Raw genomic sequence first — 27,287 nt, forward strand, 5'->3', positions numbered from 1 at the left:
AGAAAAATTGTGAACAATGTTTAAGAACATGGGAACAGAAAGACAAGGCATGTAAATATACAGGGCAGGAAGGGGTCAACATCTTATGTGAATATGTGAGAACATGTGACCAGTGTATTGATATTGCTGTACTTTTGTAGACTTAGTGAAAGAACATGGAGGAAAACACCTGAGGATTCAAAGTTTTCAGTGCAGCCTGCATAATTACTTAGTTTGTACACTATAGTATTCCCAGCAGAAGTCTCTGGGAACTAGAACAGTCATAAAAATAAGACAAAGTTACTTATGTAGAGTGACTGAAGACCAGAACAGGATAACTCCTGACAACATTGTCTTTTCCCAAGTTTTCAGCAGATTTTCAAAACTCGGTAACTCAGAATACTTTGACATTGACTAAAGGATTTGTACCTGCCTTATATAATAGGACAGATTTTTTTAAGGGACATCATTATCACATGAAATAAGAGGTTGTGGTATCTCTACACTTAATGCAGAATAAGTGAGACAGTCGGTTAGTAAAACTGAATATAGTGCTAAAAGAACACCCAACCATGGGAATGCAATCAGTGCGTATGAAAACAGAATATAAAGTGTTTGCTAGAAAGATATCGGTATATTGTACAAACTGTTATGAAGGATAGCGGGATTAGCAGAATGGGTTGACTGCAAAGTAAAAAATTTATATCAATTACAGTAAGTAAAAATGTTACTTTTGTTCACAGAGAATACAAGGTGTGACATCAACACTAGGCCTGCGTTACTTTGGCCAGTCCATACACGGTATTATGGATATGAACAGAGATGGCCTTGTCGACATTGCTGTTGGATCACTAGGAAAAGTTCTTGTTCTGCAGTAAGCTGTATCTTATTTATCTTTTTACCTGTTTAAAAAACTGTTCCTGTGCATTTACTATGGGTATGTAAGGATGGAAGAGTGGTCTGTATTAAGTACTACACTTTGCACTTTATTAATGTCAATGCAGTTCATCTGACTGACACCACACTGCACGGACATGATTAGCACCAATGAGCTCTGTTTATTCCTAGTGTTGGGAGTGTGTGTGCGTGTTTTGTTAATGTGTGCATATGTGTTTGTGTGTGTGTGTGTGTTTTGTTAATGTGTGTGCGTGTATGTGTGTGTATGTGTGTGTTTGTGTGTGTGTGTGTGTGTGTGTGTGTGTGTGTGTGTGTGTGTGTGTGTGTGTGTGTGTGTGTGTGTGTGTATATATGGGTCCCATTTCATTCATGGAATTTACATTTAATCAAACGTGAAATAACCAACACCACTTTAATGAAACACCACTTTGTCGAAACCTCAGTATGCTGAGTTCTCTTTAAGTGAAAGTGATGCTGGTAGTGCAAGACACAGAAACAGATGTGTGTACCAATTGTGTCATATGGCAGATATGACAGTAGTCTGAAATATATTCAGCTTGTTGAAAAGTTATTCCTTAGCTCATAGGTTGTACATGGAGATTGCACTAAAGTAAGGATTGGAGAATCTACCCATGTTGTCACTGCAGTGCGATCTCGGAGTTGGTATATATAATTTGCAGGGGGTGGGGGGCACAGCCCTCCACATGGGGGGTGCAGGGGAGCTTGCCCTCCTGCAAACATATTGGAGAAAGTGTATGTTTTTGTTTTTATATTTCCAATGATTGTTCTTTCGGGGATTTGTACTTCAGCAAAGTGAAGTTTCGTAATAGTGAGGTTTTGGGTGAGTGGAGTCAGTTATTTGCGATTCAGTGAAAAGTAAATTTGATGAATGAAAGTAGACCCATGTGTGTGTGTGTGTGTGTGTGTGTGTGTGTGTGTGTGTGTGTGTGTATAGATATATATATATATATATATATATATATATATATATATATATATATATATATATTATATATATCTATAGGTCGATTTCAAAACATTGAAATTTTGTAATGCTGAGATTCAAAATATTGAGACCAGAACATTGAAATCCCAAAACACTGAAAACCCAAAACAATGAAAACTCAGAACATTGAAAGTGTTCTTCATAACATTAAAACTACAACACACATGTAAATAACATCCACTCCACTTATAACAACACCTAATTAACAAGCACAGTTTCTACTATGTTTCTGCGGATCTACTACACTAAACCGACAGCACACGACATTGGCAAACACAACACCAACACCACAAGAACGAAACCGCAAAAACACGAAAGTTCACATACCAGACAAACCACAATCCCGACAGTTAACAAAACAAAACATTCACTGTTCCACACAACACAAGCACACCAACAACCTAAAAACCTACACTACACCTTACACACAACTATCTATGCACTAACCTTAACCCAAACCCTAACCCTAAGGTCCGTCACTATCACACACTTACCTTACCCGCACCCTAACCCTAACTCACTTAATCCGCCCTTAACCCTCAAGTCCCTCACTATCGCACACTTAGCTTACCCGCACCCTAACCCTAAATCCCTCACTATCGCACACTTACCAAGTCGCGCTCACACATTTTCCATGTTGGTGTTTTCGCTGTCGGGATTACAAGTTGTCAGTTATCTGCTCTGTCGTTCTTCTGGCATAGGTGATGTGATTGTCGATCTTCCAAGCTGTCGGTCTACCATAGGGAACCCATTTCTGCAGGGGGGCAAGTCAATGTTATGGTCTGAATGTTATGAATTTCAACTTTATGAGATTTCAACGTTTTGAAGTAGACCCATATGTATGTATGTATATGGGTCCACTACAGAAGACCGACAGCTCACAAGATTGACAATCAGATCACCGACACCAGAAGACCGACAAAGCAGATAACCGGCAAGCTGAAATCCCAACACCGAAAACACTGACATGGGAAATGTGTGAGCACGACTGGGTAAGTGTGCAATAGTGAGGGATTTAGGGTTAGGGTGCAGGTAAGGTAAGTGTGCGATAGTGAGGGACTTAGGGTTAGGGTGCGGGTAAGGTAAGTGTGCGATAGTGAGGGATTTAGGGTTAGGTTGCGGGTAAGGTAAGTGTGCAGTAGTGATGGACTTTAGGGTTAGGGTGTGGGTAAGGTAAGTGTGCAATAGTGATGGACCTTAGGGTTAGGGTTAAGGTTAGTGCATAGATAGTTGTGTGTAAGGTGTAGTGTAGGTTTCTCAGGTTTTTGGTGTGCTTGTGTTGTGTGTGTGTTGTGTGGAACAGCTAATTTTTTTGCTTTGTTAACTGTCGGGATTGTGGTTTGTCGGGCATGTGAACTTTCGTGTTTTTGCACTTTCATTCTTGTGGTGTCGGTGATGTGGTTGTCAGACTTGGGAGCTGTTGGGTTAGTGTAGGAGACCCATGGATATATATATATATATATATATATATATATATATATATATATATATATATATATGTGTGTGTGTGTGTGTGTGTGTGTGTGTGTGTGTGTATACATGTATGTGTGTGTGTGTGTGTGTGTGTGTGTGTGTGTGTGTGTGTGTGTGTGTGTGTGTATGTATGTATGTGCGTGTGTGTGGTATGTGTGCATGTGTTTGTGTACAGTTCCAGGAGTCTCTGTAACTTCTGTAAAATTTGATGATTTAATAAAGTTGCTTTAAAATCTTCCTCTTCAAACTCATCATTACATTATATAAGAACTTTCAGAATATACATCCAAGTGGTTGTGGTTTGTTTCTGTCCGATAATGTTTACCATAGACATAGTCGTGTAATTTTCCTTTCATATTCATAAACAATTACTAGCATTTCTTTTCTGTTTATTCTGCATCAGTAAATACTCTTGACCTCAGGTGGACCTGTCTTTCTTGTGTAACATTACAAGTCTTGTCCCATTTTATCTGCCATATGTGTACAGCAGACGTGGTCTGTTTAAATTATTGTATTTTAACTTTACAGTACCTATAAGTAGTTTTTATAAGTATTTCAAAACTTTGTCTTTATTCATAACTGTGTCCATTCCAAATATTTTACTCTAGCCACCTCTTAGTTATCTCCAGCATATTGGGTGCAAACTTTGCAAGCTATTACATCACCCAAAGAAACCTTTGCAATGCCTGCTTGTCTTTTGACTTTGGTATTTGCACATTCAAAATATAAAAAATAAAGAAGCTCAAGTGCGAAAACGAAGAAAGGTTAATTCTTAATCAATCCAAATTCTTATTCAGTCCAAATAACGATGTCCCATAAATCCTGATAAACAGATCAGTTTATTCACAAATAACATAGACACAGGGATAAGCGCTTTCACTAAGTTAGCTTCATCAGATCCTACAACTCTCTCCATAAATCAATGCTTTATAAGGTTTGACTTAATTTCTTAATACATTAATTAAAAACAGTTGCAAGCATTTAATTAGACAATCAGCATACCATTGATGCTGGATTATAAATGCAAGTAAATATCTAAGAGCAATAAAATACGCTGTAAATCTACAATAAAAAATAATAAAATCGTTGTAGTGAATATAGCTCATTTTATACATTATGACAAAAAACATTTATTATAAAAGCCCTTAATAGAAACAATAATATGTAAATGTATATTTAAACAAACATCTAAAATAAAACAATTTATGTCTATGCATTATATGAGAATAAGTACTGGACAGATAAATATAAATATATATATTCCTGGGACCCCTCTTGTTCGGCATTTATTTTTCCGAGGTACAGGCAAACATAGGAGGATTGTGGCTGACAAAGTTCACAGATGACTGCAAACTGGGTGCCATAATTGATACTCCAGTGGACACAAACATCCTTCAGAGAGGCCTCCATAGAAATGGATAATTGGTGCTAGAGCCATGGCCTTAAGCTGAACGCCAAAAATGTATAGTCATACCCTTTGGGAAAAACAGTACCCACAAATTACCACATATGTGGTAATCCATTAAGTACGGAAGAGGTAATCAGGGACCTAGGGACCCAAGTTGACAGTAACCTCTCATTTGACACTCACATTGCCAAAGTGGTTATGAAGACCTTCTATATTGCCCACCTTATCATGAAGGGTTTCACATCTAGATCAAGAGAGGTCATTGTGCCCCTGTACTCTTCATTTATCAGGCCAATGATTGAGTACAATGCCCCATTTGGGATGTATCTCACCCGACACCTGCAGCAGTTGGAAAGACCCCAAAAGTTCCTCACCAAGAGGATAAAAGGGTCTTAAACATATGTCATATGCTGCCCGACTGAAAAAACTCCAGCTCTATTCATGCGTCGATACCTACTTCTACCAGAGGTGATCTGTGCCTGACATACAAGGCCATGTCCAATCCGGAATTAATGGACATGCTCCACCTCAGAAAATCCAAATCCATCACAGCCACGAGAGCAAGAGACTTAAACCTCAACATAGAAATAAATAAGACGTGCTGGAGGGACAGATTCATAACCCAGAGGCTCCCTACACTCTGGAACAGAATCCCAGTCCATGTTAGGCAGAGCCCCTCACTGACTCTATTCAAGAGAAATTTTGACGAGTGGATGGGAGATCATAGGTTTACCCCGGGGGTCATCTCTGTGTCACTACTAGACAGAGGCACAGTAAACTAAACCCTAAAAGGGTGTAGTATTCTCATCCTAAGGGGTGGTGAAAGCCACACACACTCTGGCTAGGCTTATAAATGCCCTAGGGCAGATACATAATCGACACTACAAACCACGGACATTTAACAGGTAAGGGGTTTAAATTTCGCTAATCAAGCCTACCATGTTCAGGTAAGAGGTTTAAATTTAACACATGCATAACACTGCCACCTTACCTGAACATGGTAGGCTTGATTAGCGAAATTTAAACCCCTTACCTGTTAAATGTCTGTGGTTTGTAGTGTCGATTATTTCTGTGTCGGTGTTTTCGCGTCGGTGAAGTCGGTGTCGGTCTTTTCCTTGTCGATGTTACGTCCTAGAACCATATATATATATATATATATATATATATATATATATATATGTGTGTGTGTGTGTGTGTGTGTGTGTGTGTGTGTGTGTGTGTGCGTGTGTGTGTGCATGTGTGTGTGTGCGTGTGTGTGCGTGTGTGTGTGTGTGTGTGTGTGTGTGTGTGTGTGTGTGAGAGTGTGTGTGAGTGTGTGTGTGTGTGTGTGTGTGTGTGTGTGTGTGTGTGTGTGTGTGTGTGTGTGATATGTGTGCATGTGTTTGTGTACAGTTCCAGGAGTCTCTGTAACTTCTGTAAAATTTGATGATTTAATAAAGTTGCTTTAAAATCTTCCTCTTCAAACTCATCATTACATTATATAAGAACTTTCAGAATATACATCCAAGTGGCTGTGGTTTGTTTCTGTCCGATAATGTTTACCATAGACACAGTCGTGTAATTTTCCTTTCATATTCATAAACAATTACTAGCATTTCTTTTCTGTTTATTCTGCATCAGTAAATACTCTTGACCTCAGGTGGACCAGTCTTTCTTGTGTAAGATTACAAGTCTTGTCCCATTTTATCTGGCATATGTGTACAGCAGACGTGGTCTGTTTAAATTATCGTATTTTAACTTTACAGTACCTATAAATAGTTTTTATAAGTATTTCAAAACTTTGTCTTTATTCATAACTGCATCCATTCCAAATATTTTACTCTAGCCACCTCTTAGTTATCTCCAGCATATTGGGTGCAAACTTTGCAAGCTATTACATCACCCATAGAAACCTTTGCAATGCCTGCTTGTCTTTTGACTTTGGTATTTGCACATTCAGTTTGATTTTTTTTCTGCCCTAGGTTTCAGCCCTTTGGTTGAAAGAACACGTGCCCTACATTTTCAGTCTATCACTGTTAACTTTACTCTTAGTCTCTCTCTTGGAAAGTATGTTGCCTAATTATTTTTAATAGCTGCATCCATGCCTTAAACGTCTATAAAATCTAACGTTTGATTGAAACAGTGCTTCTTTAAATAATATTGTTTCCTCCCAATAGGCTAGGAAGATATTGGCGTAGCTATTGGCACACGAAGTGCCCATAGCTACACCATCACATTGCCGATAGATATTATCATGGAATATGAAAACATTATTTTCCAAAACCAATTGTAAAAAGTGTATTATAAGATCAATTAGAATATCAGAATAGCCAATATGTTCTTTGAGATAAGAAGTCACTAAATTCAATCCTAATTCATTAGGAATCACTGTGAACAGTGACTGCACATCTAATGTTAAAAAAATTAAATTATCGATTAAGTCATACCCGTTCAGGTTATCATATAAATCCATTAAAAAATGTTTTGAATCACGTAGCACAAAAGAGTTGTTATCTAATATACCCCTTAAATGTTTTTCAATAAATACTCCATGATAATATCTATTGGCAATGTGATGGCGTAGCTATGGGCACTTCGTGTGCCAATAGCTACGCCAATATGTTCCTAGCCTATTGGGAGGAAACAATATTATTTAAAGAAGCACTGTTTCAATCAAACGTTAGATTTTATAGACGTTTCGTAGATGATTTATTTATCTAATGGAATGGCACTGTGACTGAACTAGAGAATTTTTCTAAGATTATAAATGATTTAACTGCATGTCTGAAATTCACAGTACATGGTCTGATAGGAAAATTGAATTTTTGGACCTTTATGTTGAGAAATTACCATGTGGAGTTATAAATACCGGGATTTATAGAAAACCTTGTTATCGCAATATGTTATTATTTAGGACCAGTATGCACCCAACATATGTTTTTAAAAATATAATGAAGGGACAAGCGTTACGAATGTCCAGATTGAATCCAGATGAAATAGGTCTTGAAAGAGATTTGAATGATTTAAAAGCGAAATTATTAGAAAGAGGGTATAATATAGGTGAGATAAACCAACATTTAGGGACAACATCTTCTTTACGTACAACAAAGGGTGCCCCTTATTTTGGACCTGCTACTGTAAATACTACAACAAACAATAATGTTACTTTACCCAATGTAAAGTTTTCTACTTACTTTACTAGAGATAACATCGAGATCAGATATATTATTAATAAACACTGGGATATTTTACAGACTGATAATGACCTTAAGAAGATAGTAGGGGAGAAACCCTCATTTATATATAAAAATAAAATGAACCTTAAAAGATTGTTATGTTATAATACACCTAATAAAGATATCAGATCAAAAGGTTTTACTAAACCATGTGGACATTGTAATTGTTGTTCACTAATTGATATATTAATCCCATTTTTATGCACCCGGACCTACATAAGGAATTTTATTTTACAGCAGATGCAAACTGTATGACATGCCATGTTGTATATTTGGCAGTATGTACAATCTGCTCTTCATTCTATGTAGGTAAGACTAACCGCTGTCTACGTGACAGAATAAGGGAGCATTGTTATAATATCAAAAAGAAAAATCCAAATAATGCTTTAGCAAAACATATTTTACAAGTAGGTGATCTTCACAAGTTTACGTTTAAGGTATTAGAAGTGATTCTACCGAATAAAAGGGGAGATGATATTAGGTGTTACAGAGAAGGTCGAGAAAGTGGTTGGATCATTTTACTCAGAGCCAATAAGGGCTCTGGCTTAAATGAAAGAGCTTCAATTAAACCTCACCTTAGACAATGCAGGCACATCAAATAACACATATTAATAATAGCATACGCACACCCTTTTATATATTCATCAAACATACATACCTACCTCTCTCATATATATATATATATATATATATATATATATATATATATATATATATACACATATTTATTTTTTATTAACATTACATATCATATTTATTACATTTATGATATACATTCACTATAATACATTTATACATACACTTATTAATTTATACATTCACATATTTTATAATATTTTAGATATACACATATTTCATACGTTTATATACATACATATATGTATATTTCCTATCTACTTTATTTACATACATACACATACATTTTATATATTTATATATATATATATTTTTTTATTTATTTATTCCCATTCATTCATATTCACATCCATTCATAGCATTTATATTTACATTTATATTTACATTTACATTTACATTAATTACATATATTCTTAGTATACATACTCATATTTACATCTATTTTACATGTATAATACCTATTTATTTATTTATATTTATATCGCATTATACATTTTATATATATATATACATTTATTATTTATATACTTTGCACTTTCTGGCATTAGGAACTTTGATGTAGTGTTAGTCAGATGGTGTTTGATTTATTCATTATGCACACTTCAATGTTAATATACATTAAATACATAGAACAATGTTTGATATATAACAATTGTGGTCACTTTCATAATTGTGGTCACTTTATTATGTTTATATATATATATATTTATATTTATCTGTCCAGTACTTATTCTCATATAATGCATAGACATAAATTGTTTTATTTTAGATGTTTGTTTAAATATACATTTACATATTATTAGTTTTATTAAGGGCTTTTATAATAAATGTTTTTTGTCATAATGTATAAAATGAGCTATACTCACTACAACGATTTTATTATTTTTTATTGTAGTTTTGCAGTATATTTTATTGCTCTTAGATATTTACTTGCATTTATAATCCAGCATCAATGGTATATTGATTGTCTAATTAAATGCTTGCAACTGTTTTTAATTAATGTATTAAGAAATTAAGTCAAACCTTATAAAGCATTGATTTATGGAGTGAGTTGTAGGATCTGATGAAGCTAACTTAGTGAAAGCGCTTATCCCTATGTCTATGTCATTTGTGAATAAACTGATCTGTTTATCAGGATTTATGGGACATCGTTATTTGGACTGAATAAGAATTTGGGTTGATTAAGAATTAACCTTTCCTCATTTTCGCACTTGAGCTTCTTTATTTTTTATATTTTATATTATTGTCACAAGTGCATTAGTTCGTGACATAGCTACGTTGCTTTAGTCTTATTTGCACATTCAGTTTGATTTTTTTTCTGCACTAGGTTTCAGCCCTTTGGTTGAAAGAACACGTGCCCTACATTTTCAGTCTATCACTGTTGCTTTCTACTTCTTATCTCTCTTGAAAGTATGTTGCCTAATTATTTTTAATAGCTGCATCCATGCCTTATTATACTCTTCTTGTGTTTGACCCACCACTAATAGATCATCAATTATGTTTATAACACCTTCCAAGCATTTATTGACTTACAGAAGAGCCCCTTTCTGCTGTTGATTTACCAAATTAAAATTAGAGTGCCTCCCTAGTGGCATATTAGATGTACACAATATTGATCTTGCTTTTTCTACCTTTAGCTCCCACTATCCATGGTTTACAAGGACTTGGTATTTAGCATTGTTGACACAACTTCTTAAATTACCAAACAGACTAGGAAAAATTAAAACCAGCACAAAAACATGCCAAGAAGATATCCATCCACAGTGGTGGATACCTTCTTGGCAAGTTTTTGTACGACTCCTTAAATTGTAATCAATGAACAATTTATTCTTAACATGCAGATCAATGCAGTGATGAATTTTGTCTTGTTTCACATCAGCAACCACAGTATTCACATGCTCTTTTCAGTGTACAGTGACTTCTTTTCTCATCTCTGTTACTGTTTCAAGACATTCTCACTTTATTTTATTTTTTTTTATTTTTTTACTTTCTCTCTTATGTGACTTTCATTTCAGCTTACAAACATCCATTTTCTGATGTCTGGAGAATAAGCATACTCATGCCAGCGTACAAGAACAAAGGGAATATCCACAACTGTAGGCAGTACAGAGGGATCAACCCCCTACCACATTGCATGAAAGTTCAAGAGAGGGTGATTGATAAACAGATACGCAGAGTAGTAGAATGTAAGATGGGAGATGAGCAGTTCGGATTCAAATTAGGATGCAGCACAACTGACGTGATGTTTGCAGTGTTTGCATAGTTTGATAGCTGAGAAGAAGCTAGAGATGAGGAAAGAGTCCAACTGGGTATTCCTAGATTTGGAGAAAGCATATGACGAGGTCCCAAGAAAGCTGATCAGGGCTGTACTGCTGTGGTTTGAAGTCCTGGAAACATTGGAAGAATTAGTGTAGACTATGTACAAAGACCCAGTGACTCAAGTACGAACATTGTTTGGCCTCATAGAGGGGTTCCCAGTTGGAGTGTGTGTACATCAGGGTTCAGCTCTGAGCCCACTACTGTTCATACTGGTGATGGACTACATTAGCAAACAGGTTGGAGGGGACAGATCAACAAAGCTGCTGTATACAGATGATGTTGCAGTACAGGTAGACTCTGAGCTGGAACGTCAGCAAAGGATAGAAGAATAGAATGAAAATCTAAAGGCACATGATATGAAACTAAACACAGATAAAGATGGTGGTAATGGCAGCAAACTGGGGAAATCAAAAGAAGCTGAGAACAGAGATAGAAGGGAAGATAGTGGAACAGATACACAGCTTCAACTATCTGGGAGGGGTGGTTGAGGAAAAGGGTAGTCTGAATGAAGAGGTCAAAGCTAGAATCAGAGGGGCTGCAGCCAACTTGCACAGAGTATCAAGTGTAGAATATAACAAAAGAATGTCAAAGAATCTGAAAAGTAAGGTGTACAAGACAGTGGTGTGACCAGTACTACTGTATGGTACAGAAACCTATGCGGTAAAGGCAGAACAGCTGAAGAAGCTAGAGATGATGGAAATGAAGTGCCTGAGAAGTGTGGCAGGATGCACACTGTGGGACAGACAAAGAAATTAGGACATAAGAGCAGAAGCCAAAGTAGCTCCAGTTGCAGAAAAAATCAAAGAGAACAGATTACGGTGGTTTGGGTGCAGTTGTTGAAAAGCAGAAGACAATCTGTTGAGGAAGATTTGGGACAGACAGGAAGAAGGTAAGAGGAAGCGAGGATGTCCAGCAAAGAGGTGGATGGAGTGTGTGAAAGAAGATCTGCGACAGTCAGGCATGAGTGTTGAAGAAGGCAGGTGTGTGTCACTGATTCGAGAGAGTTGGCAACAGTTGACATGATACCCCAACCTCATGTAGAAAAAAAATGGGAAAAAGAGGCTGATGATGATGATGATGATGATGAACTCATATCTGTTTCTGTTAAAAGATTATCCCATGTGCCATATGTATTTTTTGAAAATTATTTTATCACTGTTAGTAAATCATGCTACTCCCAAAATTCATAGTTTTATGTTTCAAAATGTGTTGCATGCATGTCAGTGAATTATTTAGGAATGATTATAACTTAATGTATTACTATGCTATAGTTTTTGTGTTAAAGCTTTAACTATAGTTTCTCATACAAATGAATGACAAAAAAAGTCAACATTTTATGACAGCATCAATTTTGTTTATATTTTATAATTTCCTTGGTTGCTGTTATGCAACTACCTGTTCCAGGTATGTAATATACAGCATATAGAATATACATTGTGCTGTATTGGGATGAAAACTCTGGCTATGACCCAACCAATCAGATTTCAGCTAGTGGCTCAGATACTCTTCAAGCTGCCTAGGGGGTGGTAAGAAGTGTCTTTTTGCTAGGCAACACACCAGTAAGGAGAGGTGAGGTTCTGCCTGCCATGGTAATGGGGATGGTGCTATAATTGCACTGAAGATTGTTGTTAGCATTTTGGCATTGAAAGAGGGACTACAGCTAGTCAATGTAATGTGTACTAAATCATATGATGTTAGTAGTTCTATCGAGTTAGGGTATAAAAACTCCCTTAGCATGCAACACACCGTACGTGATATTGCCGGAAGCTCAGATCCAATCCTCCTTCCCTTCTCAACTGACTGCTGGTATAGTCAACCCAGTGGCATAGAGAAGAAGCCCTGACTGTGGCCCAGATGACCTGGGTTCTATTAGTGTCACTAGTGACAAATGGAGTAGCAGAGAGATATGGTCTTTACCATCCTGGGAGGTGAGGGCAATTGCTTGGGCATTCTCTGTGATGGTCACTGGTGGAGACTGGGGATGTCACAACTGGAAAGTGCGGTCCATAGAGGGGCAGGGTGGCAGATATGGCTGAGCTACTGAAGAAGCGGGGCGATACAGCAAATATCTCCATTACATACCTATCCCTGGGATTGGGTAAGTAAAGAAGTAGGAAAGTAAATAAAATGGATAGTAGGACAGCCAGACACATCATCTAGATGGGCATAAGATCTGTACCAGCCCCAGCCTGTTAAAGGGAAACTATAGGAATATTCAGAGAGGCTGTTAGACCTGATGTGGGCCACTGGGGTGGAGACCTGCAGGATGAGGTAAGGGATAGAAAAAGTGCACACAAAAAGGACTGGTGTTGTCACAACCTTTGAGATAGCACAAACGACACTAACGAAAAATACACCTATAGGAACAACTTTGGAGAACAACTAATCATTAGCTGGAGAGGAGGCAATGGTGGCCAAAAGAAAAATTTATAATGTTTCCACTTTCTAACCTATACAAAGAACACCAACTTACTTACTGAAGTGCCTGACATCGGCCTTTGATTTGCTTTATTTTATTTAACCCTGTGGTACTAATTCCTTTTGTTCAGCTTAACAGTTATTTTGAAAAAAAATTCATTCTGTGTGTTCTGTGGAATCCTGTTCTGTTTGTACATCAGACCTCTTCCCAAGTACTGTTACACTGCACCCGTACAAAACCATGTTGGGGCTATTCACTGCTAGTCTTCAGCAGCCTACTGTGCAGCACCATGCTGAGAGAGTCAATCACAGTCCAGCACCATGCTGAAAGAGTCAATCACAGTGCAGCACCATGCTGAGAGAGTCAATCACAGTGCAGCACCATGCTGAAAGCTGATCATAGTGCAGCACCATGCTGAGAGAGTTGATCATAGTGCAGCACCATGCTGAGAGAGTCGATCATAATGCAGCACCATGCTGAGAGAGTTGATCATAGTGCAGCACCATGCTGAGAGAGTTGGCCATAGTGCAGCACCATGCTGAAAGAGTCGATCATAATGCAGCACCATGCTGAGAGAGTTGATCATAATGCAACACCATGCTGAGAGTTGATCATAGTGCAGCACCATGCTGAGAGAGTCAATCACAGTGCAGCACCATGCTGAGAGAGTCAATCACAGTGCAGCACCATGCTAAGAGTTGATCATAGTGCAGCACCATGCTGAGAGAGTTGATTATAGTGCAGCACCATGCTGAGAGAGTCAATCATAATGCAGTACCATGCTGAGAGAGTTGATCATAGTGCAGCACCATGCTGAGAGAGTTGATCATAGTGCAGCACCATGCAGAGAGAGTCGATCATAATGCAGCACCATGCTGAGAGAGTTGATCATAGTTCAGCACCATGTTGAGAGAGTCGACCATAGTGCAGCACCATGCTGAGAGAGTTGATCATAGTGCAGCACCATGCTGAGAGTGGTGATCATAGTGCAGCACCATGCTGAGAGAGTCAATCACAGTGCAGCACCATGCTGAGAGAGCTGATCATATTGCAGCACCATGCTGAGAGTTGATCATAGTGCAGCACCATGCTTAGAGAGTTGATCATAGTGCAGCACCATGCTGAGAGAGTTGATCATAGTGCAGCACCATGCTGAGAGAGTTGATCATAGTGCAGCACCATGCTGAGAGAGTTGATCATAGTGCAACACCATGCTGAGAGAGTTGATCATAGTGCAGCACCATGCTGAGAGGTGATCATAGTTCAGCACCATGTTGAGAGAGTCGACCATAGTGCAGCACCATGCTGAGAGAGTTGATCATAGTGCAGCACTATGCTGAGAGAGTTGATCATAGTAAAGCACCATGCTGAGAGAAGGGCTCATAGTGCATCACCATGCTGAGAGAGTCAAACATAGTGCAGCGCCATGCTGAGAGAGTCAATGATAGTGCAGCACCATGCTGCAAGAGTCAATCACAGTGCAATACCATTCTGACAGAGGCAATCATAGTGCAGCATCATGCTGAGAGAGCAGCTCGTAGTGAAGCACCATGCTGAGAGAGTCTACCATAGTGCAGCATCATGCAGAGAGAGTGAATCATAGTGCAGCACCATGCTGAGGAAGCAGATCTTTGTTTAGTACCATGCTGACAGAGTGGATCACAGTCTACCACCATGCTGAGAGAGTCAATCATAGTGCAGCACCATGCTGAGAGAGTCAATCATAGTGCAGCATCATGCTGAGTCAATCATAGTCCAGCACCATGCTGAGGGAGTCAATCATAGTACAGGACCATGCTGAGAGAGTCAATCATAGTGCAGCACCATGCTGAGAGATTCAATCATAGTGCAGCACCATGCTGAGAGAGCAGATCATTGTGCAGAAACATGCTGAAGAAGTGGATCATATTGCAGCACCGTGCTGAGAAAGCAGATCATTGTGTAGCACCATGCTGAGTGAGTGGCTCATAGTGCATCACTGTGTTAAGAGAGTCAATCATAGTGCAGCACCATGCTGAGAGAGTCAATTATAGTGCAGCACCATGCTGAGAGAGTAGATAATAGCGCAGCATCATGCTAAGAGACGATCATAATGTAGCACTATGCTGAGAGAGCAGATCATGGTACAGCACCATGCTATAGTGCAGTACCATGCTGAGAGAGTCAATCATAGTGCAGCACCATGTTGAGAGAGCAGATCATAGTGCAGTACCATGCTGAGAGAGTCAATCATAGTGCAGCATCATGCTGAGAGAGCAGATCATATTGCAGCACAATGCTGAGTGAGTCGACCATAGTGCAGCACCATGCCAAGAGAGTTGATCATAGTGCAGCACCATGCTGAGAGATCTGATTGTTGTGCAGCAACATGCTGAGAGAGTAGATCATAGTGCATCATTATGCTGAGAGAGTCAATCATAGTGCAGCACCATGCTGAGAGAGTTTATCATAGTCCAGCACCATGCTGAGAGAGTCAATCATATTGTGGCACCATGCTCAGAGAGTCAATCATAGTGCAGCACCATGCTGAGAGAGTTGATCACAGTGCAGCACCATTCTGAGAGAGACAATTATAGTGCAGCACTATGCTGGGAGAGCAGATTGTAGTGCAGCACCATGATGAGAGAGTTGAACTTAGTGCAGCACCATGCTGAGAGAGCTGATCATAGTGCAGCACCATGCTGAGAGAACTGATCACAGTGCAGCACCATGCTGACAGAGTTGATCATAGTGCAGCACCATACTGAGAGAGTCGATCACAGTGTAGCACCATGCTGAGAGAGTTGATCATAGTGCAGCACCATACTGAGAGAGTCAATCATAGTGCAGCACCATGCTGAGAGAGTCAATCACAGTGCAGCACCATGCTGAGAAAGCAGACCATAGTGCAGCAACATGCTGAGAGAGCAGATCATAGTGCGGCACCATACTGAGAGAGTCGATCACAGTGCAGCACCATGCTAAAAGCAGATCGTTGTGCAGCACCATGCTGAGTCAATCATAGTGCAGCACAATGCTGACAGTGTCAATCATAGTGCAGCACAATGCTGACAGTGTCAATCATAGTGCAGCACCATGCTGAGAATGGTGATCAAGGTTGTCCCAGCTTCTGCATACACTGCCAGGGAAAGAGAAGCAAGGTCTATAGCTGGTCAGTCTGTGTGTCACCCCCATGACCATTGAATGTGATAAATGAAGTGCCAGTGTGGCAAGAGGTGATGTGTCAAAGTATTACTTTATCTGTCTTGCTACCTATCTACCTACGTACCTATCTCTATCTATCTAGCTATCTTTCTATGTATCTATCTATATATATCAATCTAGTGATCCATCCATTTATCTATCATCTATTTATCTATCTATGTATCTGTCTATTATCTATCAATCTATCAAATCCATTTGCCTAATGTATCTATTGATTAATCTAGCTATTCTATCTATTTATTAATTAGTATAGCCAACTGGTCTTTTTAGCATGATGACATTGACAGTTTAGAGCACACAGTTGAGGAAACCACACTACCCAGACAAATCCCATCCAGATATGTCAAGAACATATAAATAACACACAGATGGTGACCAGAAGCTAGGACTGATACCCAAACTCTGACATTAGGAAGCTACTGTGCTACTTTCAACAGCGGCAGAAAGAATATTTTATGTTCAGTTCTAAAACTATATGAAATATTCTTCCATCACATTTATGTTGTTTTACTTAAAAAAATTATCATGTCATTTCAGGTCTCGACCTATTGTGAGTGTTGATGCATTGATAACTTTCACACCACGCCAGATTCCTCTGAAAACCGTCAGATGTAGGGGTGCTGATAAACAAGAAGACTCTTCAAATGCTCTCCAAGTTTGCTTCACATTAATAAAGAAAACAACTGACAATTTAGGTATGAATATGATTATCATTTTGAATGTTGCTGTCTTAATAATTCTAAATATAAATAAAATCTTTCTGAATGTAATCCATCAATGGAAAGGCATATATTATTAAAATGATTACTAACACAGCCTAGTACATGCAAAATGCTGGAATATAAAACTATTTTAATAACAGCTGACTCCTGAGGGTACTCATAGCAGTGTGGAGAGAAAGGTGTATCCCAGATGACTGGAGAACCAGCCAGTGTGCGAGAACAAAGGGGGCATCCACAACTGTGGGCAGTACAGAGGCATCAAACTCCTATTACATTACATGAAAGTTCTGGAGAGGGTAATTGAGAAATGGATATGCTGACTAGTAGAATGTAAAATGGAAGATGAGCAGTTTGGATTCAGATCAGGATGCAGCACAGCTGACCTGATGTTTGCAGTGAGAAGATAGTTGAGAAAAATCTAGAGATGAAGAAAGAATCCAACTGGGCATTCCTAGACTTGGTGAAAACATATGACAAGGTCCCAAGAAAACTGATCTGGGCAGTGCTGTGGTGGTTCAAATTCCCAGAAACATTTGTAGAATTAGTGCAGGATATGTACAAGGACCCAGTGACTGAAGTATGGACAGTGTTCAGCCTCACAGAAGGGTCCCCAGTGGGGATGGGTGTACACCAGGATTCAGCTCTGAGTCCACTGTTGTTCATACTAGTGATGGACTACATTAGCAAACAGGCTGGAGGGGACAGATCAGCAAAGTTACTATATGCAGGTGATATGGCATTACAAGCAGACTCTGAGCAAGAACTTCAGTAAAGGCTAGGGGATCCGGGAATGGAACGCAAATCTGAAGCCACATGGGATGAAACTAAGCACAGATAAGACAGTGGTAATGGCAGCAAATTGGGGAAATTAAAAGAAGCTGAGAATTGAGCTAGATGGGAAGATAGTGGAACAAGTAAATAGCTTCAAGTTTCTGGGAGGGGTGGTTGAGGAGAATGGAAGTCTGAATGAAGAGGTCAAAGCTTGAATCAGAGGGGCTGCAGCCAACTGGCATAGAGTCTCAGGTGTAGTCTATGACAGAAAAATGCCAAAGAAGCTGAAAAGTAAGATGTACAAGATAGTGGTATGACCATTACAACTGTATGGTGCAGAAATCTAGGCAGTAAAGGCAGAGCAGCAGGTGAAGCTAGAGGTGATGGAAATGAAGTGCCTGAGAAGGGAGGTAGGATGCACTTTGTGGGGCAGATGAAGAAATGAGGTCATCAGAGCAGAAGCCAAAGTAGCTCCAATTACAGAAAAGATCAAAGAGAACAGATTATGGTGGTTTGAACATGTGCAGAAAAGCAGTACACAATCTGGTGAAGAAGATTTGGGACAGACAGGAAGAAGGTAAGAGGAAACAAGGGCATCCAGCAAAGAGATGGATGGATTGTGTGAAAGAAGATCTGCGACAGTCAGGCATGAGTATTGAAGAAGGCAGGAGTGTGGCACTGATTCGAGAGAGACGGTGACAGTAACACAATACCCCCACCCCATGTATAAAATGGGAAAAAGGGGGCTGATGGTGATGATGATGATGATATCAGCTGACTGTATCTCACAGGGAAACTCAAGTATGCCTTGCTATTAAGATGGTTACAGTACCCTATGCATCAAATGTGCACATTATTGTATATTCTAGTGTTCCTTTTCTGCACAAACATTTATAACTTCATCCAGAACATACTATCTAGCAAAGAAGCATACAATTCTAGAGACAGGACTTAAACTGGGAAAGTCTAGCCAGATTACACAGCACATCATAGTGCACTGCACATTCATTGTGATAACAAGACACACCATTCGTTAAGTCTATCTTCTTTAACCCTAAAATAAAACTGCATTAAATAATAAAAACAAATGTATCAAATGTTAAAATTCATTGCTTTGTGATTGTATTAAGTACAAAAGATCTGTTAAATATATGCTACAGTTAGATGGCTGAATATAAGGCTTTTTCAGAGATTGTGTGTGTGTATATGTGTGTGTGTGTGTGTGTGTGTGTGTGTGTGTGTGTGTGTGTGTGTGTGTGTGTGTGTGTGTGTGTGTGTGTGTGTGTAAGCTGATCTATATCCAAAATAACAAAACATTGAGTTGCAAAATGGTAAGATGGAAATAACAAAAGTTTACATTCATGAACATCCAGAATGTCATAAATTTTCACTGCGAAAGGAGTCACTTGGCCAATGTGGTGAACTTTGCCCTTTTCTCCACTGTAGGGCAATCTTGGAGTTTGGTATGTTTAGTTAAGGGGTGGGAGTGTGAGGGTGAAGACCCCCAATTGGGTGGTTTCATTTGCATCTGTTTGTTTTATCACGTTTTGTTGGCAGATTTCTTACTTATCATGGGAGCATTTATGATGACCTGGACGATCATGAATATAAACTTTCATTGTTTTTGTCTTGCTGTTTTGCAACTCGACATTATGGTAATTCATTATTTTGACATAGATCCATACAAATAGACAATCCCCGGGATTCATGAAGCTTGCACCAGGCGCAGGCGTAGCGTAGGTGGTATAACACCAAATATGGCCGTCGAGCGATTCAGGTACGATCCAATTCCATGTGCACTACCGGCGTATGCCAGAACTGCTCAGCCTTCAGCTTAGGTATGCTAATCACCCCATGCTCAGTACCGCACCATGCAAATGAATGTAAATAGTGATTCATGAAGTGGTGCAGGCGTAGCGTAAGCCCACAGAAATGTAAACCAAAAAACACGGTTTACATTTTCCCAAACAGAACATCAGAGCTATGGAAGCGGACCAGACTCATGTATTACAAAGTTAACATATGCCAATAGCTAAATACACAGCTAATGGCATAAGAAAAGATGCACAACACCTAAAAAAAACATTTAATGTCATGTCCACAGTAACGCAAGTACAACCGCAGGGCATGTGTGCGCAAACTGGAACACAAAGAAAATATATACAAGTGTCATAAAATCGCAATGTAATACAAATCAGGATTTCACCATAATACGCAATGGTATGCATGGTACACCACAACCAAGCTGCAAGGGTTGCTAAGGGTCTGTGACAGTGTTCGGCGCGGTAACTATGAATTAGTAGTCAATGACATGCAAATGAGGCAGGTAATACTGAATTGCAAACGTCCCGTCAGATTAAGGATGTACCATACGGCGCAGCGCTATAATACCGAGGAGTGGCTCAGAGGTATACATGACATCAGCAGTGTGGTGTGCCACTGTAGCTGTAAGCACATTGGAGCAATGCAAATCTGGCCTGGCCATTGCTAAGCAAAGCTGCAGGACAGGGTTGGGGAGGTAGGTATAGAATCGTTTAGCTGAGAGCACACATGGTGCCCAAAAACGCATGTGTATGGAGATAAAAACGTGCCCGAAACCCTGTAAGCGGATGCACGCGCCGCGAACCATAGCACAAACAGGAAGGTCAGGGGAAGAAAAGAAGGAAATGCTGCAGTATGGTAATTGGAGTACAACTGAGCAATTAACACCTATTAACTCACAGCGGACAATCGACAGCAGCTGACAAGTCTGCTCGCAGAAACCTGCAAAACAGGATAGGGGAGGCATCGGATTGCAAAGAAAGGAGAACTGTCATAGTAGAGCAAAGCAAACCTACAGTAGACCGGCAATAGAACACATTATGCAAGATAAGCCAGGTCTAGGAAAGTACAAATTAAAGCAAGCTGCTGGATGCATGCCAGAAAATTGTAGGTGAAACGTGAAGAAATGTAAAGGGAAGGGCAAGAGGTAATCCACGGCAGCCAAATGTAATTCAACACCAAAGGCACCACAATAGTAGTCCCTGTAGTAAAACAAATAAAATACCCTGTAGCTACGATCATACATACACACCCTATGACATCATCGGTGTTCACAGCACAATAGTATAAAGTGTGAAAGCACCCTACACACACCTGTGTTTTTCCAAACACTGCACCATAGGTGTAAACACATGGGGAACTTTTAAAATGTACATGTTGGGAGCTGCCATAGCTGTGATTCATCACCATGTGTTAGAGACTGACGGTGTTGTGGAGGATGATGCTGACAACCACCGCAGGCCCCAGAGGAGGAGAAGAGTGTTCAGACCAAGGGTAACCTACCAGGGGCTACATGATCTGGAGATAGTAGAGCATTACAGGGTGGACAGGGACATCTTAAAGCAAATAGTTGAGCTGTGCTGGCCACGCCTGAGAACCAGAAACAACAGAGGGGAACCCATCCCAGTGAACAGGAAGGTATGTGTAAGCTTGCAAATACTAGCCACAGGTACCTTTCAAAGGCCAGCTGGAGATATAATGGGGATCTCACAGGCATCAGCATCCAGGGTACTACACCAGTTCCTGGATGCCATGTTACCACATGCCAATTAGCATATATACTTCCCCCGAACTCAGGAGGAGTTGGCCAGCAATATGCGTCACTTCCACCATGTGGCACACTACCCAGAGGTGAGAAAACACGGTAACGCTGGCTCCTAAAGGTCCACTCCAAACAGGAAAAAAGTCCAAAGCAGGATACACTGGAAGCAGACCACCACGATATATAAAATAAGTTTTATTTACAAAAGATGAGCGCTTTTGCGTACACAAGGCACGCTTCTTCAGATCCATTAATACAAGAGAATAGCAAGTACTATATATACATCAAAAATCTTCTTGTAATGAGCAATTAACAATCAAACAATCTAACAATCAATAACTTCATCTAATTTAACTAGTTGAACATTTAAAGTGCTAATACCTAAAAGCTACTATTCATAAGAAACGTGAATAAATAACTAAATAAATCACCTAACAAAATGAAATGAAAAACATAAAAAACATAGTAACACATAAAACTAAGACTTCTTTCAAACATTTCATACTTAATGTTGTGTATCTAAGACACATAAAAATATGTGTATTGATGCATAAGTGAATAGATAAACAGGATAAAACAAATCTAAATAATGTTATTATCATACATAAAATCTAAGATCTAAAATCTAAGTTCTGATAACCAGGTCCCAATCACCTGAAAAGGCTATCACTTATACTTATAACATTATATTCTTAATTAGAAAACTTAGAAAACTTATAAAAACGAACTTACATAGCTAGTCATCTTAATCGATCAACTAAACTAAACTAAATAAATAAATAATGAATTAATTATTTAGTTAATTAATTGCTGTGTATTAAAACGTGAATACTATCCCTCTGAACTGCTGTATATAAATTTCATGCTATAATATCTAGTATATAATGTATATATCAGTAATAGTTCAGTAACCAATTAATTAAATGATAATATATAGCATATTACAATCCCTACTACTATCTATTCATGATATTCAAAAAATAGAAAAACTTTTGAGTATATATCTATATGTATATATGAAATATAAATACAGTACTATACAATATAACTAGGTAATTAATTAATACTATATGAAAGGATAGCGCTTCTTCTAACTATCGTAATATTATAAGGAAGCCTAAAGCTGATTAATAGGTCTGACAAAAATTCAATGTGAATTAGGTAAATAGTAGATAGTACATAATATAGCTGGATACTCCTTCAATTTAGAGTGGATATTTAATATTTAATGTCTGTATCTCTATGTGTGTATGTATTTAAAATAAAATAAAATAAAATGTGTTTCCTTTCATACTATGATTACTCATTTAACACTACGTCCTTTCAGAGGAGCTCTAACGCTCACGTATTGGTTAAGCCCTGGGGGATGTTGTGCTTTCAGTCTCAATATCCAACTTAATTCATTGTTTTCCAAGTAATTGAAAACATCTTCTAACCTTTTACTTGGTGTAATGATCTGTAAAACTCTAAATGCAAACGTATGTCCTGGGTTATTCATAATATGTTTCGCTAACGCATTTTTAGGATCACATTTCTTAATGTCATAGACATCTTACAGCAAATAGTTGAGCTGTGCCGGCCACGCCTGAGAACCAGAAACAACAGAGGGGAACCCATCCCAGTGGACAGGAAGGTATGTGTAAGCTTGCAAATACTAGCCACATGTACTTTTCAAAGGCCAGCTGGAGATATAATGGGGATCTCACAGGCATCAGCATCCAGGGTACTACACCAGTTCCTGGATGCCATGTTATCACATGCCAATGAGCATATATACTTCCCCCAAACTCAGGAGGAGTTGGCCAGCAATATGCGTCACTTCCACCATGTGGCACACTACCCAGAGGTACTGGGTGCGATAGACTGCACGCACATACATATCAAGTCACCACCCGGTGAGCATGGTAGGTGCTACATAAACCACAAGAGATTCCACTCCATCAACTGCCAGGTTGTGTGCAATGCCCAGGGCATTATCATGGATGTGTGTGCTAGCAGCCCTTGAAGCTACCATGACTCCCATATCTGGCATGCCTCACAGCTGTATCAGGTATTTGTCAGGGGGGGACATCCCACATGGCCACCTTGTGGGGGATGCTGGCTATATACTGGAGCCGTGGATGATGACTCCCATCAGAAACGCACACACACCCATGCAAGAATGCCATAATGAGGCACACTCACAAACCAGAATCATCATAGAGCGTGTATCGGGATGCTGAAATCATGGTTCTGTTGCTTGGGCACATCTGGTGGAGCCTTGCAGTTCTCTCCAGGCATGTGTGCCCACATCTTCATAGTATGTGCCATGCTACATAATATGATCCTGCGGAAACAGCTGCAGCAGGGACAAAATGGTGAAGGCCCTCATAGCCCACCGCAATTGCCAAGGCCATCACAGGTACAGAGGGATTCAGACCACGAACACCCTGTGCCAGCCCCAGTAGGTAGACGGAGGCATGCCCAATATGCCTATGCCTTGGCAAAGAGGGAACGTATAGCACATACTCTGACAGTGTAGGCCCCTACAGACTGACACACCTCTCCACCTGCACACACAGTAAAATGGATGGCACGCACACATGACCACCTGTAAATTGTAATGTATAGGTGGCCCACTGTGTGAATCCTACATAGGCAGCCCTCAAACATTGTACACACAACAGCTATTGGAACAAGGAATGTCAACACCTGAACAGTACATGTCCCTATCAGCATATGGTGGTGCTGTGTGTATAGGTTCCTAGGTACATCAGTAGGTACACGCCCGATTGTCAGAGGCCATAGACCAAATGAGGCAAACAGTGTCTGCTGTCACCACAACATCAAGTAACCAACTGTCACTCAGTGGAGCAGAGGCAATTGCGGGATCACATTTGTGTAAGCACTGTTCTGCACACACTCTGCATGGATTCCCTGCTGCGTTAATGAAGAGCTCCACATAATGTAATCATGGATGTTGTGTCAAGGCATGGGGTGTACCCATGACAGGTATTCATCACCCCAGCATGCTCCACCTATGTTTGTTCGAAAGTGTAGCACATTATCGTGTGTGGCTCACTGTGATATACATACCCAATGCTGGAGCACATCCGGTAAACCTCACATGGACATATCAGTAATTGGACTCATCCATATGTAAACTAACTGAGTTACCCATGTGAGTGCAGTATGGAGGAACAGCCGTAGTATACTCCACATACAAAATGCCATAACACGTGTACAAATCCCAGATGGCCAAGTGGTAAATGCAGTGACTGTCGTGCATGTTCCCGGTCCCACGTCCTGCAAGGGATGTAACGTAATCCCAAAGGCATGAATAATGCATGTTGGATGCAGGTCATCAGATCATGTTTAGCACACGTTAGCGGGAATATGCGTTGCCCAGTTCTGGTAAGCGTCGTTTAAATATGAGTATACGGATATGTGCGAAACAGGGCTAAACTTCTCTGAATATTGCACAGATCATGGTCAGTGATGTCCGGAACAGGTGAAACCAGCATTATTCACCCCTGTACTAATAGTGCCTGCTCTGAGGGGTAAAATGACCACTGCCAGGAGTAGAACACGCAATCATGTATACAATCACCTAACACTATAGTAGCCAAGATGTACCTATGGCAGGTGTGTAATGTGACAGGTTCAGACACAAACGTGCGGAGTCCAGGAAACAGTATACACTGACAAGTACACAATGAAAGGTGTAGTTTGCCTGTCACTTTCCCTGTCAAATATATATATGTATATATACATATATATATATATATATATATATATATATATATATATACATACATATCTATATATATATATATATATATATATATATATATATATATACATACATATATATATATATATATATATATATATATATATATATATATATATATACATACATATATACATAGATATAATACAGATAGAAAGGGTGATAGAGAGATATATGTTGATATATACAGATTCACCGATATCTGCAAATATATAGATAGGTCAACGACATTCATAAAACCTTGGAGGTACAAATAAATAGGACACCGCCAACTATGGAATGTGTCACATACCGACACGTGTAACCACAAGGCTGAAAGACCGAAAGAACACAGTACCGGAACACTACAACCGCGAGTAATATTATCACAATAAGAAGGGACATTTAGTTACCGCTGCCGGTGTTGCGGTCCACGTAGGTACTGTGCTCAACTGTGTTTGTGATTGCCGTAGTCTGTGTATGTGTGTGTTGAGGGTGCTGTGCGCATTTCTGTGTGACTGTAATGTGTGTTTGTGTGTGTCTGCATTGTGTGTCTGTTAGTGCCAACTCAGAGGTAGATCATTACAGTAGGTGTGGTTATAGCTAGCCGTAGGCATATGGTTGCCACCTGTCCCTCATTAGGAGGGACAGCCCCTCCCTGGGCAGTTGTGTCCTGACATAAAACATTACAAAGGGCAACTGTCCGAGATTGTAGGACATTATTATGTCCCATATATTATGTAATAGTTGCATTAAATAGTTATGCCTGTATGTAAGAAACGTAAATGTTAGATGCAATATGATAAGTAGCCAAAGTCCTACAGCAATAAGTATGTATTGAAGATAAAAGTATGTGCTACCCTGTGTACTGACCATGGGTATGTGTCGGCCTGTAAACACTGATGTGTGCCCCGCAAGTGTCCCACAATGTCCATTTGCAAAGGTGGCAACCCATGCCAAAGAGGTTCAGTTACCAACACAACTGCAATGGCTGCAAATATCTGGGACAGAAATACACGGGACAGCTGTCAGTTAGTAACATCCCTTTACATATCGTTGTAATTCCGGAGGTATGAAAGTATTAACCTCAACTGCATACTATATAGAAACCAATTAACAACGGCCCAATGTATAATCCCGTAACAAAAGTCTACTAACTGATAGCTCTTTAATTAGGGAAGGAGCCCACATACATATATGGAATATGTAGAAATGCAAGCCCTACAAACCTGTATATGCTACGTACACCCACCTACATCCCCCACACATGAAAGTATAGCAATACAGACTGTAATTACAGCACAAACATCCAGAAAGTCAATTACATCTGCAGAAGCATTAACATACCTTGTGAGAGACACATTTAAAGGCGCCATGTGAAATCGTAGCTGTTGTATAATGGAACAAACGGCGATGTTACAGGTTTTGTTTGCAATAGTCCCTTATCAGACGGTTGGTATGACAGGTACATTCACATGTAGAACCACATACTCTAGCCGTCACACACAATCCACGGGGGACATGAATCCAAACTATACGTGTCTCTACACATAGCCGTTGCAATTACACAGAACAAAACACAATACAGGCCGTCTCCCCGAAGGTAGGGCAAATGGGCAATGCCCAAGTGGAGAATTCAATTATACCCCACTGTTGCCGCATAATTGGCGAATGGAGTAGCTGCACAGCTGATGTGCAAGTAATAAGTCACTCAGGAAAAGCAATTGGTGGCAGGAAACCACATGTTACAGGTATCGACGTATATAAGGATGACTTGCCAGACATTCAAACCGTATGCTCATACCATAGAACTGTTTAAACAGTGTAAGAGAGATAGTTACGAAAGTCCGGAATGATAACAAGGTATGTAGAACACTCGGTATGTAAGTGTATGTATAGCCTGT

General features: G+C 39.5%; 1 protein-coding gene across 1 annotated transcript in view; it reads left to right on the forward strand.

Moving 5' to 3' along the window:
• The window catches only part of LOC122814496 (integrin alpha-M-like), a 935,681-nt gene that overhangs the window by 595,645 nt on the left and 312,749 nt on the right, over positions 1-27,287 (forward strand). Inside the window, exons 16-17 of the mRNA XM_044087070.1 lie at positions 723-853; positions 17,094-17,251. Of these exons, the coding sequence (XP_043943005.1) occupies positions 723-853; positions 17,094-17,251 (289 nt within the window). The remainder of the gene's footprint in view (positions 1-722; positions 854-17,093; positions 17,252-27,287) is intronic.

Source organism: Protopterus annectens, chromosome 10.part0, assembly GCF_019279795.1.
Source record: "Protopterus annectens isolate FY-2018-M chromosome 10.part0, PAN1.0, whole genome shotgun sequence".
Lineage (NCBI taxonomy): Eukaryota > Metazoa > Chordata > Ceratodontiformes > Protopteridae > Protopterus > Protopterus annectens.